General features: G+C 41.0%; 1 protein-coding gene across 1 annotated transcript; it reads right to left on the bottom strand.

Moving 5' to 3' along the window:
* Window positions 1-8,923: 8,923 nt before the first annotated feature.
* Window positions 8,924-12,260, bottom strand: edn2 (endothelin 2). Its single transcript, XM_041053019.1, has 5 exons — window positions 12,094-12,260; window positions 11,446-11,599; window positions 11,177-11,290; window positions 10,453-10,530; window positions 8,924-10,334 (listed from the first exon to the last, which is right to left on the bottom strand). Exons 1-5 carry the CDS (start codon window positions 12,158-12,160, stop codon window positions 10,274-10,276), a joined length of 474 nt encoding a protein of 157 aa, XP_040908953.1. The 5' UTR covers window positions 12,161-12,260; the 3' UTR covers window positions 8,924-10,273.
* Window positions 12,261-12,487: the final 227 nt, after the last annotated feature.

Below are 12,487 nucleotides of genomic sequence, written 5' to 3' on the forward strand. Positions count from 1 at the left end.
GCTTTGAGATTACTTGTTTTTCTTTGCTCAGTTATATTCTCCATATTTTGGCCATGGCATGACCAGACCTATCAAACCTCAGCTGAGGAACCACCCTCTCTACTGCCACCCCCTCTCCTGTCATCAGGAATAAAGGCTATCATCCTGGGCGTCCCCGCTCGATAAAGCTAAGGACGTGAGCATGTGCAGAAGAATAGGAGCATCATGGAAACTTGATAAAACAGGTTGTTTGAGGCAAGAGTTTTTGTTTTAAGGGGAGATTCCTAAGACTATAATTAGTTACCCAAATATCTGCAGAGTGTCAGACATATTTAGGCTAGAAAATAAAACAAAGGTGTCTGAAGTTATGGAATTTGTGAGAGTGTAGATTGATAAGATCAAGGTGCAGGCTTGTATCTGTAATGTTTATAAGGGGATAAACATTCTCAGGAGGGCATTAGCTCAGTTTTCCCCCACATGTACAATGATGACATGTTAGTGTCTTGAGCTACGATGGAATTTACCCATTGGAATTTACATTCTTGCGTGAACAAGGCCATTGTAATGGCTTTCCCTCCCACATTTTTGGAAGAAGAACATGTTAAAACAGGAAAAATCCAACTAGAAGAAAGGCAGAGAAATAAAGGACGAATCCTGGTCACATTAAAACAAGATAAGATGGTAATGTGTGGGCCATTAGTTGCGCTCATGCTGAGGATCATGGTCATATACTACCTGAAGGCAGCGTTAATGTTTGAAGATTAGCCGCTTAATTGTGTTTACTGCGGTTTGAGTAGGCAGCACAAATGAAGGGTGTCATTGCCATGCAAATCGCTCCCATCCTCTGATCTCCCATTGGCCGTAGCACATTAGCTTCAAGACGGGCAGAGGCGCCTGAGGCACAGGTAATGGCTTTGATTAGATGAGTTGAGAAGTGGGTCAGGGTGTCCTCCGCTCTGCAGAATTACAGAGATGTGGTGCCATGGTGACCACAGGTTTAGAGAGAAACAGGTCCAAGAGGAGAAGTCCTTAACCCTTATTTACCTAGTAAAAATGAACACCCTGCTTCACATGAATGCAACACCCCTGTGCTTGGGGGACACTACTGACGGAGGGGGAATTTAAGAAATACTTCAACATTTTATGAAATGCATCAATATTGTGTCTTTGTGGTTAGGTACAGAGCTAACATCAGGATGTGGTTAGCCTCACTTTGCAAAAAGTACACGACACTGACTTTAGTGCAACCTGTTTCACTTGCTTTATTGTTTCTTTTTATGGTTTTAGGTTTTAAAAACAGATCCAAAAAAATGAGTTTACCGTACAGCAGTTTTATTTTAGTTTGTCAGTTGCTTTGACTGGTTTGCAGTCGAAAGTAAAACTGAAAACTCCTGTGAGAACTAAGTCATGCCCTCATGTTTTGTCTTGGCTCGTGTCGCCTTCCCAGACAAGTGTATGAAAATTACAAGAAGTTCCTTGAAGAGTTTATATTTGTCTATTTTGCCTGATATTGATACGGCAACGATAGTGTTCTGATTCAGTTTAGCAAAATTCAGCTGTCTTCCTCGTTCAGCAGTGATAACTAAAACAGTTTGTCTCATGAATTGTTTAAATTCTTTGGAAAGAAAGATAGAAGAAACAGATAAAACCAAAAACATAATCATGCTGGAATTTGTGGAGTGACAGTAACAGACTTGTTTCACAGCAGACATTTTGACGTGTCATGGCAGGAAAAGCACAGGTGTAATTTATAATACTAACGATGACCACATTCCATTCAGGTGAGCCAGTTCCAGCGAGCTGAGGCGATGCATGCTGGCTCATTGTGATGGTTTATTGAGACACCTAATGGGACAGAGCCGCCGTTAATCTTATCAGTTACACCTGTGCTTTTCCTGCTGCGACAAATCAAAAAAGGTCTATGAATTCCTTACTAATTTTGTAACATATATTTATAGCTATTATATTTAATCAAAATCCATGGAAATTAAAAATGAAAAACCCTTCTTACTCACCATTTTCCACTCCACCTTTAAAGAGTAAGTCAACAAATCTCATGCAAAGACCAAAAACAATGAACTGTTGCTACCAACAAGTATTGTGTGTGTATCAAAGTCTGATATCCTCTGTGCCATAGAGCTCCATTGTTTGTCCAGAAACTATTAAAAACACATCAGTGAGCCCCACTGTTGCACTGGGTGACATGTTACTTCATTACCACACGCTATAGTTTATTTTGACCCACATACACTGTGCACTGCTGCCAGAAATACTCACTAGAGAACCAACTGTGCATTAATCTGCTGGTGAAAATGGTCCCCAACAAATTTTTGGTCCTGTTTGAGTAACATTTGCTAAAAAAAAAAACAAAAAAAAACTACAGTGCCCTGCTGTTTCAGGAAATCACTGGACATTTTTTGAAAATAAGACTGTAAAGTTTTTGTCTTTAGCAGAAACCAGTGGTCTTGGGACTGAGTGTCACAGACAGATTGAGAAACTACTGAGACACAAAAGTGAGTAGAGTTTGACATTAAACACCAGTGCTACTACTCTAGACCTTAAACACTTAATAGAGACCTAATTCCTCTGTGAATGTAGCATAGAACCTGTAGAGGCTGCAGGCCTGAATTCATGTTAATGTTTAATACTCCACACTAGAAAAATTATGCATTGGTGTCTCATGTTCAAAACTTTTTTTTTTTTAAACATATGATTCATGTATGGGAAATGTCTTTGTTAATGTCATCCACACAGACAATTTCCACAAAAGGAAATAAGTGTTTTGCATTTCCAGCTGCACATGCAGGTCATATGATAAGAATCTCTACCTCCTTTTCTTGTCCATGTGGGGTGTCCACTCAGTTGTTTATTAAATACTTCCTCACCTACTCTAACCATTATATGGTCCATAAATCCTCTACACCCTCCCACCACCTCCAGCTTCAGGGAGAGAGAGACAGGGAGTAAAGCGAGCATTGGATCAATGTAATGCAGTGTATCTGCTCATTAATCATAGTGAAACGGGCACACAGCGTCTGTTTGACTTTCTGGAGACGCTCACACTCCTGCAGACCTCCGTCTCCTCGCCTCACAGCTCATCTAACAAAGCAGCACTTGTTTTCCAAATGGTAGCAGATTTACGGTCATACTGCTTCCCCAGTGATATGATCTTTGTCATCTTATGCCGGAGCACAGAACGTCACTTTCTCAGAAGGTCAAATAGAAACAAAAGTCAAAAATAGATGTGACGGTTATAGACAGTTTGACAGAAATTCTTTTAACTTCAGAGAAACCGTTTGGCCAAAACTGATTATATCTTTCCGTCAGAATCAGTGAAGGTGTAGCCAAGTAGGTACGGCATTTTCTGTGTTTTCACCACCATATGTGAAGAATGCTGTCTGAAAGGTGATGAACCTGAGTGACGCTATCCCTGACACATGCAAGTTCCATGACAGGGCAATATTCTGATATGATACCGAAAAGAAGAAAGAGGACTACTGGACTATCAGGACTACTGATTAACTACTGGTTTAGGCTACGTAGGTAAAGTTTTTCAGTGTAGATTGTGTGGAATTTTCTCATTTGTTTTGAATGTAATAATAAAGTATGAAAGTCCACTGTTTTCCAAACGCAGAATGTAAAATGTAAAGCTAACGTTATCCTATATTTTTCTCTTATTATCAGAGACAAGAAACAACAATCCACTGCTCTGTGGAAAAAAATAAGTTTTGAATATGAGACACCAATGCATAATTTCTCTAGTGTGGAGTATTAAACATTAACATGAATTCAGGCCTGCAGCCTCTACAAGTTCTATCCTACATTCACTGAGGAATTAGGTCTCTATTAAGTGTTTAAGGTCTAGAGTAGTAGCACTGGTGTTAAATGTCAAACTCTACTCACTTTTGGGGTAGCTAAAAGGGTGTAAATGTAAAACAAAGCAGTAAACAGATGTTGTGGCCTTGCATGACTGTGCACATTGTACTTGGAAAGAATGGAAGTGATCTCTGAGGCTTTCCAAAGAAAGCAGACGCCGTTTCACTGTTTGTTTTTCTCACTGACTTTATCATACAGGCCTAGAAAGCTGCAAATCAGAGTGAGCTGTCACGTACCTTCAGTCATCCTCAGGCTATTGATAGTTATTGCACTCAGTCAGGTCGGTGCTGTTTTGTCACCAAATCTTTTCAACTCTGTTGTAAAACACAGAGAAAAAGAAATCAGGGCAATTTTATTAACTTCACCTTCAAAAAGCTGCATCGAAACAGTTGCCAAGAAGTATAAGATGCATCCAAGGCATCCTTGATTTAAACTGAGCTGTAACTTTTACGCATACTTATAAAAAACAAACTATATATATATCAACGTTAAAAACTTCGTAAATTTTTATAACTTTCTTGAAATATGAAGTGTTGCATTCACTGCAGTGGTAGACTTCCTTAACCACCCACTTGCATCTGTCCCTGAGCACATGCTAGGTAAGCATGAGATATAAACCAACAGGGGCCCACTCAGCCGGGACGCAGCTAGGATAGCAGATAGTATTTGCACATACTTCAATCACAATTGTTCATTCCATCCTCTTCAACCACCAGGTCTTAGTGGACGTGCATACAAACACTGTCCCTTTGCCCTCGTTCACACTGATCTGCCACAGTTCATCACGTATTCACCTGCTCTATATTTACCGGCTGAGATAGCAGATGGACATCGTCACGTGTGTGAATGGCAAATTAAGATCTGAATCTGTCGCGTTGCACAGAGGACGGTGGCTGTTTACAGAATTTCACAGATTGTTTAAACTGTTGCAATGTGAGACGCAGATGCGCTGTGAGCGGCTATCACTGTATCTGGTGTACGTGTGCCTGGACACAGAAGATGTGATGACTATCTAGACCATAATGTGAAGAATGCCCTCCAGTACAGGCATGCAGGCAAGGTTGGATTATAAAATAAAAACGTGTGTTTACAGCTGGGGAAGGAATGTCTGGTGGTCTGAGGCCATTATTGGAAGAAAAATGACATACAGGTCGTATCCTGTAGGAAATATCGACCACATACACTAATGTTAAACACTCTGGGCTTTGAATGATTACCCTGCTGCAGCTTAATGAGGCTCACCTTTGAACTCGGTGTGGAAGCATCCAGGAAATGCTTGCAATTCAAAACATCTATGTCAGTGTTTATTCACTGTGGGCGAGTTCTTTGAAGTCATGACATTTGCTCTGAAATGACTGGAAAGTCACCTATTTGTGCAGTGGAACAACGTCTCCTTCTGTCCCTGCACAATCCTGCTTCCTTCCTGTTGGACCTGGCTGCTTGGTTATGGCTAGACTTGATGTTTTGGTATCAGCAGGCATGTTTGGACCGGCGGTGCTGATAGGCCAGTCTGTCCACAGTCTGTCCCCGAGCTGCTTGGGGTCCCTGCAAACAAAACCAGGAAGAGGAGGAATGTACCAGCACCGGCTCTTACTGTAATCGCAGCCAGTTTGGACTGGAACTGTACAACAGCAACAGCAACAGCAAAAAAAAAAAAAAGAGTTGATGTGGCAAGAATTTTTAGTGTCCAGATTAATGTTGCAAAACTTTTGAAACTTTTGCCATAATTTAAATCACAAAAGTGCAAATGTATTTTTCCCATCTCACTTCATGTTATATTTACCAAAAGTCGAGTCCTCCTTCACTTTATTATGCATCTTAACAGAAAATGTTGTCATATAAAGTTGACCTGTATTAAAATTCAAGTTCAGTCTTTTTATATCTTCACCACAAACTTGGAGATTCCATTTCTGATCTGTACAGTCATGAATGCTGTGAAAATGATTATTCCGCAAAAATATGAAGGTTACATCAGATGGATCTGACTTTTCAGCCATGTTTGTGGCGTGGCTCTATGGATGGCAGCGTCAGCCGGTCCACCACTTTGGTCCAGACTGAAATATCTTCAACACAACATTTTGTACAACTATTCATAAAACCCAAAAGACAAATGACTAACATCTCATATGTTGTCATCATCAGGTCAAACTTTCACTTTGTCCAGTACTAACTAATAAAATTCCCATCAGCCTCATCTGTACTCTGTGTTTAGGGCTACTCAGCTATTGTTAGCATCAGCATATTAGCACTGTCATCATGAGCATCATCATGTTAGGTCTCTGACATTAGTATTTACCGCAGCTCAAAGTGCAGCCTCACACAGCTGCCAGTGTGGCTGGACTAGGGAAGATCTCGTTTTAGAAACTACAATATAAGATTTAATTCCTCCTACACTCACCAGTCATTATTCAAGAGTAAATTTCATACAGTGCCTAAGTTCATTTCATTGTTAATTAAGCAATGAAATATGAGTTACACAACCCTAACACTACATGTATCACAGACAGAGTCAAAAACAACGGGCAGGGGCTCAGGGAGAGTTTCACAAACAGTTACAATCACATAATCATGATTCACCATCAACCTGCATCTTAAGGAGAAAACCCATCAGGGTAACAATATCAAATAAGGACTAAAACAAAGCAAAACAATGCAACTACTGTTATGACAACAGCGTGATTAGGTTTGCAGTCGCAATCCTGCCTCCAGCCCATATCAGTTCCCTGCGCAAACAGCAGACATGCTCCTGTTTTTCCTTTGTTTCTTTTCCGCTCCGGGTTCTCTCCTGTGCTAAAGGAATCCAGGAGGAATGCAAAAAAGCATCCTGTTTTCATTCCACACTCTTAGTCAGCTATTCACACTCTGTCGCGCACGCTGGGGGGTCTGAGAGTTCACACTGACGTCAGGGTAAATAACTAGGAAGTCACTACATGAACTAATGGAGACTCAGGTGCATGTTATTACTGCGTCCGGTTTGTTTTTCATCCCACAGTCCCTCCACTCCATACCCTATCAGTTTCACTGAGCACGACACAAAAATATAAGCAATAAACCATAAAGTTAAGATGTGACCAACTTTGATTAGTGCTAATAACTCACATATTCTTATTATCTGTCATTCCTTAGACACCTGACCTGTAACTGAGGACATCCTGTAGATAACAGGAAGCCAATAGTCTCCAGCATCCTCTTTAATAAACATTTTCTGTGAAGAGCCTAATCTAAAGTAAACATCAGCTTATGGAGCGACGAGAGGACAGACTACCCACCATGAAGAGATAAGCACCGCACGTTACACTGCAGACAAAGAAATCCTATGTGTAGTAACCACATACTTCTTTGTATTTTGCTTTCCCTGCGCCTCTGCCTGCAGGTTCACTGTGTGCCTGTTTACTGCTTCAGAATGCAACTTTGAAACACACACACCTGCTTTTTTTTCTACACAGTCAGGCTCGAAAGGGTTTTATGGACAGCATCGTACAGGAGGGGACCACTGCCATTTAATCCCTCAGCATTTTAATGTACAGGCTTATACCTAGAACTCAGCTTGGTACTAATTAGAACATTGGTTCTTAATGCAGTTACACTCTCAAACCTTCAAATTCAACTACATCAAAATCCATTTATTTTTTACAGATTTCTCTTTAAATACTTTTGGTTTGTTATAACAAAGTCAGTGACAGATGTTATAGACTTTGATCACTGGAGTGGAGGGATGAGCGAAATGGGTCAGACTGGCGTGGTAGATCTTTTGGATATTTGAGCCACATTTGTCAACATGTAAATGGCTTAATCTGTCGTACTCTTACAAAATAACTGTCCACAAAAGCCTTGCCCTTGGACTTCCTATAGAGTCCTGCAAAGCAAGAAGGAAAAAATGATCTGAGAGCAGTTTCACACCTGTTCAGTTCATATCATCCAAAATCCTGGTCCAGTTTGTGTTCACACTGTTTTTATACAAATAAACCAAGACCAGTAAACATGAAGTTATACAGAGTGACAAGTTACTCACTGACTGGCTGCTGTCATCCTGTATCGTCAGCGCGTTGTCAGGACTGATGTGAAGAAATCAGAATCACACTGTTTGGACTTGAAGCAAATCACGCTGCAAAGAAAGCAAAATGAGTTTTCAGCTCAGATCACACAGGATGGGTTCATTCATCCCAAAGAGACCATGTATCAGATGTATGTTAGCTGTAAGCTAGCTGGTGATGATGCACCGACCATGTGTCTGTGTGTGTTTTTGTGAACTAAACATAAACTCCAGTTCTGTTCATGTTAAAATCACACATCTACAAAATGCGACACTTGGTCTTTTCTTGGTCTAGTTGTTTAGCTCACGTCAGAGTTTGATTGACAGCTGATTGAGAGCTACATAATAAGTTTCTTGCTCAGAGATATGAGAAGATCAATAACACACCTTCAGATCTACCTTAAATATGAAGCCTGAGCTGTTACACACTGAAGCTAAGCAGACAACTTTACTGTTTCTGTGCTATTTCCTTCCTTTGGGGAGAAATTCTCTCCTTCAGGTCTTGACGATAGGATTTATTTAAAGATGCAATAGGTGAGTTATGGAAATCATCCCAGCAATAGCAGGAGACATGAAAGTAAACCACTCTGCTCCTCCTGCCCCTCTCTCTCCCAGCTCCGTTACGCTCCTCTGCACCCTGCCTTTCACCTACATCCTTGTCATAGCAGTAGCTTTAGGTCTAGTCTGTCTCCTCTTGTATTTTGCCCTCAGTGACTTTTATTTTATTCAGATCAGAAAGCAGTTTAACAAGACTAAATTTTGTTTAAGTCCGGCAAGAATCAGGCCAACAATTATGGCCCATTTTCATCAGCTACACGTGACTAAATCGATCTAGAATGTTGTGTACAGGGTCATTACAGTACTGTATGTTCCCAGAGGAAATTCAGCGTGTTAACTGATCCCTTCAGAGCATACTGTCATACCAGTGTTGAATACTTCAAATAACACTTCAAATAATTCCAGGTGTTTGCTGCAACATGTGAGTCGTAGCCAAAGACCCAATAAGTGACACAGCAATGAAACAAAGCAGCACCATTCTGACAGAGTACTTTTATTTTCCCCATGCACAATGTACTGCATCATTCAATTATAAATACATCTCTGAATAAGTTAGAGAATAAATAAATTCAATCACTCAGCATTCAACAGTAAACGTCTAGACCAGTAAGCTGTCCATCCTAAACAGCATTGAGGATAAATATTGTCACAATGACGGCTTATATGTCCATGTGTCTGTCGGTTCCTGGTGACTGCAGTCAAACAGGGCAGGTGGAGTGAATGGATTCATGGCACAGAAAAAGTGCGGGCCACGGATAAATTCCTTTTGAAATGAATAACACAAGTAAGACATTTCCCAGTAGCTAATAGAGAGTGGGTAAGTGGACATTTGTCAGGGGAGAAAAACAACTGTTGCATTTTTTGGCAAAGCCATACATCATTGAAACCTTCTGGCTTATCTTCAATCAAAACATTAAACCGGAGCTATGCAATAAACACTTCAGCAAACACAATAGACCAACTGCAGTTGTTATGCTGGTAGAAAGTGTACTGTATATGTGTGTGTAGAGGAGCTGACAATGGACCTTGTATAATGCTAATTGTTTGTTAGATAACTCCCAAAGAGATGACCTTCATTTCACCGTGACAGTGTGTGCCAAAGAGTGTTCAAGCTGCCATCTTCAAGTAAGCTTTATAACTAAAAAATAAAAAAAAATTGGTTTGCTAATTTGCCATAAACATTAGGCAGGACAGCAGATTCCAGCTCTGATACAGAGGAATTAGAAACCAAACCAAAGGTTAGAAGTGACAAAATTTCTCTTTCAAAGACATTTGAGTAAACATGGACAAATAATTCCCAACTAAATATAGAGTTTAAATGACTCTGGAATATGTACTGATCCTATAATCCACAGTGTGGGTCAGTTGTGGATCTAAAACTGTCCTTATGGACAGGTCAACCAGAGATTTTCCCACAAAAAAAATAAAATAAAATAACTGCTCATGATTGGTCATTGTAACATTTCTTTATGTGGTTTCCCATTAGTCCTGAAGTCTGTTTCCATGTCCTTGTCTTTGCAAGATCCTTCCTTGGCACGCAGACTGTTATTAAATTCAGAAAAGTTCAAGAAACGACTCTGAACGTCTCCACCCAACATTGCTTCACCCATGAGGCATCTATCTTGGGGAGATGTCAGTTTGCCAAAGCTCTGTTTTGTTGATCAAACGTTTGATCCCATGCTTTCTGTGCCTTCCGTCTTTCCATCTCTGCATCCCCAGAGTTGATAAGACTCTTGACCTGTTTGAAAACCCTGGTGCTGGGATTCAAGGTCAGCTGAGGCTGAGATAAATGGCTGATTGAACCACTTCTGGTTTTCATTCGGTCCTCTACCTCCTTGTTCTGCTCTTGAGCCTGTTGACTCCAGCTATGTTGGACTTAACCACAGATCTGCAGAAAAAATAAAAGAGGAATACAGGTCAGACGTGGTTAAGATGTCTAAGCAGTGACCATCAAACACAGCACAGTATGGATTTAAAAGTTGATTTGTTAATTCGCCCTCATTTACCTGAAAGATGCAAGCAGTTTGTTGCTGTGCTCAGATTTCCCCAACGGGCCCACAATTTCAGTCTTTGGATTCTGAGAGCTGTGGACAGAAACAACAACAGCATTAAGACATGGACATAACCCTCTCTTGCCTGAGGGAATTAAACCTCTACAAATGGGGGATATTGTCTTGCATTACTGTGTTACTTGAAGAAAAATTAGTTCAGGGTCAACTGAGCAATTTCCTTGAAATTCCAAACTAATATATTTTTAGATGCCTCATGGGCAGAAATGCAGGGTGTGTCTTACGCACACCACTTAGGATAACATCTAGAGATGGTGACTAACCCATTCGGGTGGTTTCATGACTGCAGCAATTCAAAGACGCCAAAAAAAATTTGCCGTGAGCAAAAGCAGAAATCTAAACTTTCCAGAAATAGCAGCACTGCTAATAAACCTTTGTGATTTCTTGCAAGGCACCAAGGAAATGCGGGCCTTTCTCTCCACGGGCCAACCTACCCTCATACTGTTAAACCATTATCACACACTGAATCACACTCTGCCTCCTCACTGACTCGTCCTCTACATCAACATACCTCTCAGGCTCAGACTGAAACTGGAAGGAGACAAAAAAACTACTTTGATACTATCTAGCATCCGAAGGAGCGTACGTGATGGGATGGGTCTGCTCTGCTTTAGGTCTTTGTAGATGGAAGAAGGAAATGTAGGGAGGGAAGTGCGCTCACCTTTCGCGACAGAAGCCGGAGCAAGTTTTATCAGCTGGGTTCAGGCATTTGCAACGGTCGGCTGAACGGCGAAGGCGAGACGGGGGACTTCCCAGACCATAAGGAAGGAGTTTACTGTGAAGGAAATTGAAAATGATTAAGACACTGGTGAAAAGATGTTCAAATCTGGGATTAGTTTAGAAATAATCCCTGAGTGCTACTGGGGGTTAGGGCCAGGGACCTAAGGTTGGGGCTATGTGTAAGGGGTCTGAAGCACTCAGCAGCCTCACCTTGGCGTGTTGACCCAGATAATATCCAGGTGGCAGAAGTAGATGCATTCTTTATCATCCCAGCTGTTACAGGAGCAGCGTTTGGTCCTGATGTGTTGTGAGCGTGGAGCCTGAGCTGGCAGCTCTGCCCGGTCTGATAAGGGGAGTCCACAACCTAGAAAAACACAAGAAATTCCGAGATTAAAAAGCGCCGACTAATCCTTTGCTGTATGACTGTGCAAGTTAGTGATTATCACATGTAAATACAAACGGGCTGTGACAACAGTGGAATCCATTTAAGGTATTATAAATCAAGGAACTTGATCCAAGTCAAACAATCCTGCAAGCTCACTAGAAGTGGTTGTATGTATTACTCTCCAATAAAATGTGGGTTATACTTAAGTAAGTACAAGGTTGAACCCAATGCTCATTCATCTCCTCTTTCTAGGGTGAGAGGCTGAATTAATCTGTACTTTTACAATTTTGTAACATTACTTATTTTGGTAAACTGCAAACCCCTGAAACCTTTATTTAAACCTGTCTATGTCAAGATTTTATTACATGACATTTATTACATGAGCAGCCAAAATGAATATATTGTGAAAGAAAGTTCATAATTTGTAACTGGATGAACTAAAACCCTAAGAAATATAAAAAACATTTGCTCACCTTCTTGCAGAGCCACGCAGATGATGATCAAAGTCAGGGTCTTGCATATGAAGGAATCCATCATCATCCTCGATGTGTGAAGTTGTGATGCGTAAAAGCAGGAGCAGTCACTTTACACACTCCAAGAGGTGTAGACGAGTCTTAAAAGTCTTGTGTGTTGAGCAGCAACAGGTGCTTTGTGTTCATGTCCCAGCCAGGACGCCTACTTATATCCCATGTCTAATGGCCCCTCCCACCTCTGTGTCCTCATCTGTCTATGCAGAACAGTGGTGTTACACAACGCACACATAGTCCACCTGCCCTCCTCGCATTCCAGCACTGACCTTAACGTACATACAAACCTGTCAGCGCCCCCAGCTGGCCAAGAAGGGCAGGGAGAGGTGAGGAGGTTTTC

Source organism: Toxotes jaculatrix, chromosome 13, assembly GCF_017976425.1.
Source record: "Toxotes jaculatrix isolate fToxJac2 chromosome 13, fToxJac2.pri, whole genome shotgun sequence".
Classification (NCBI taxonomy): domain Eukaryota; kingdom Metazoa; phylum Chordata; class Actinopteri; family Toxotidae; genus Toxotes; species Toxotes jaculatrix.

Excerpts from the sequence above, each read along its gene's own strand:
- edn2 (XM_041053019.1), bottom strand. The coding sequence starts at position 12,160 with ATGATGATGGATTCCTTCATATGCAAGACCCTGACTTTGATCATCATC. Across the intron at positions 11,600-12,093 it reads CTGCGTGGCTCTGCAAGAAG|GTTGTGGACTCCCCTTATCA; the intron begins GTGAGCAAATGT and ends GTGTTTTTCTAG. Across the intron at positions 11,291-11,445 it reads ATCTGGGTCAACACGCCAAG|TAAACTCCTTCCTTATGGTC; the intron begins GTGAGGCTGCTG and ends TTTCCTTCACAG.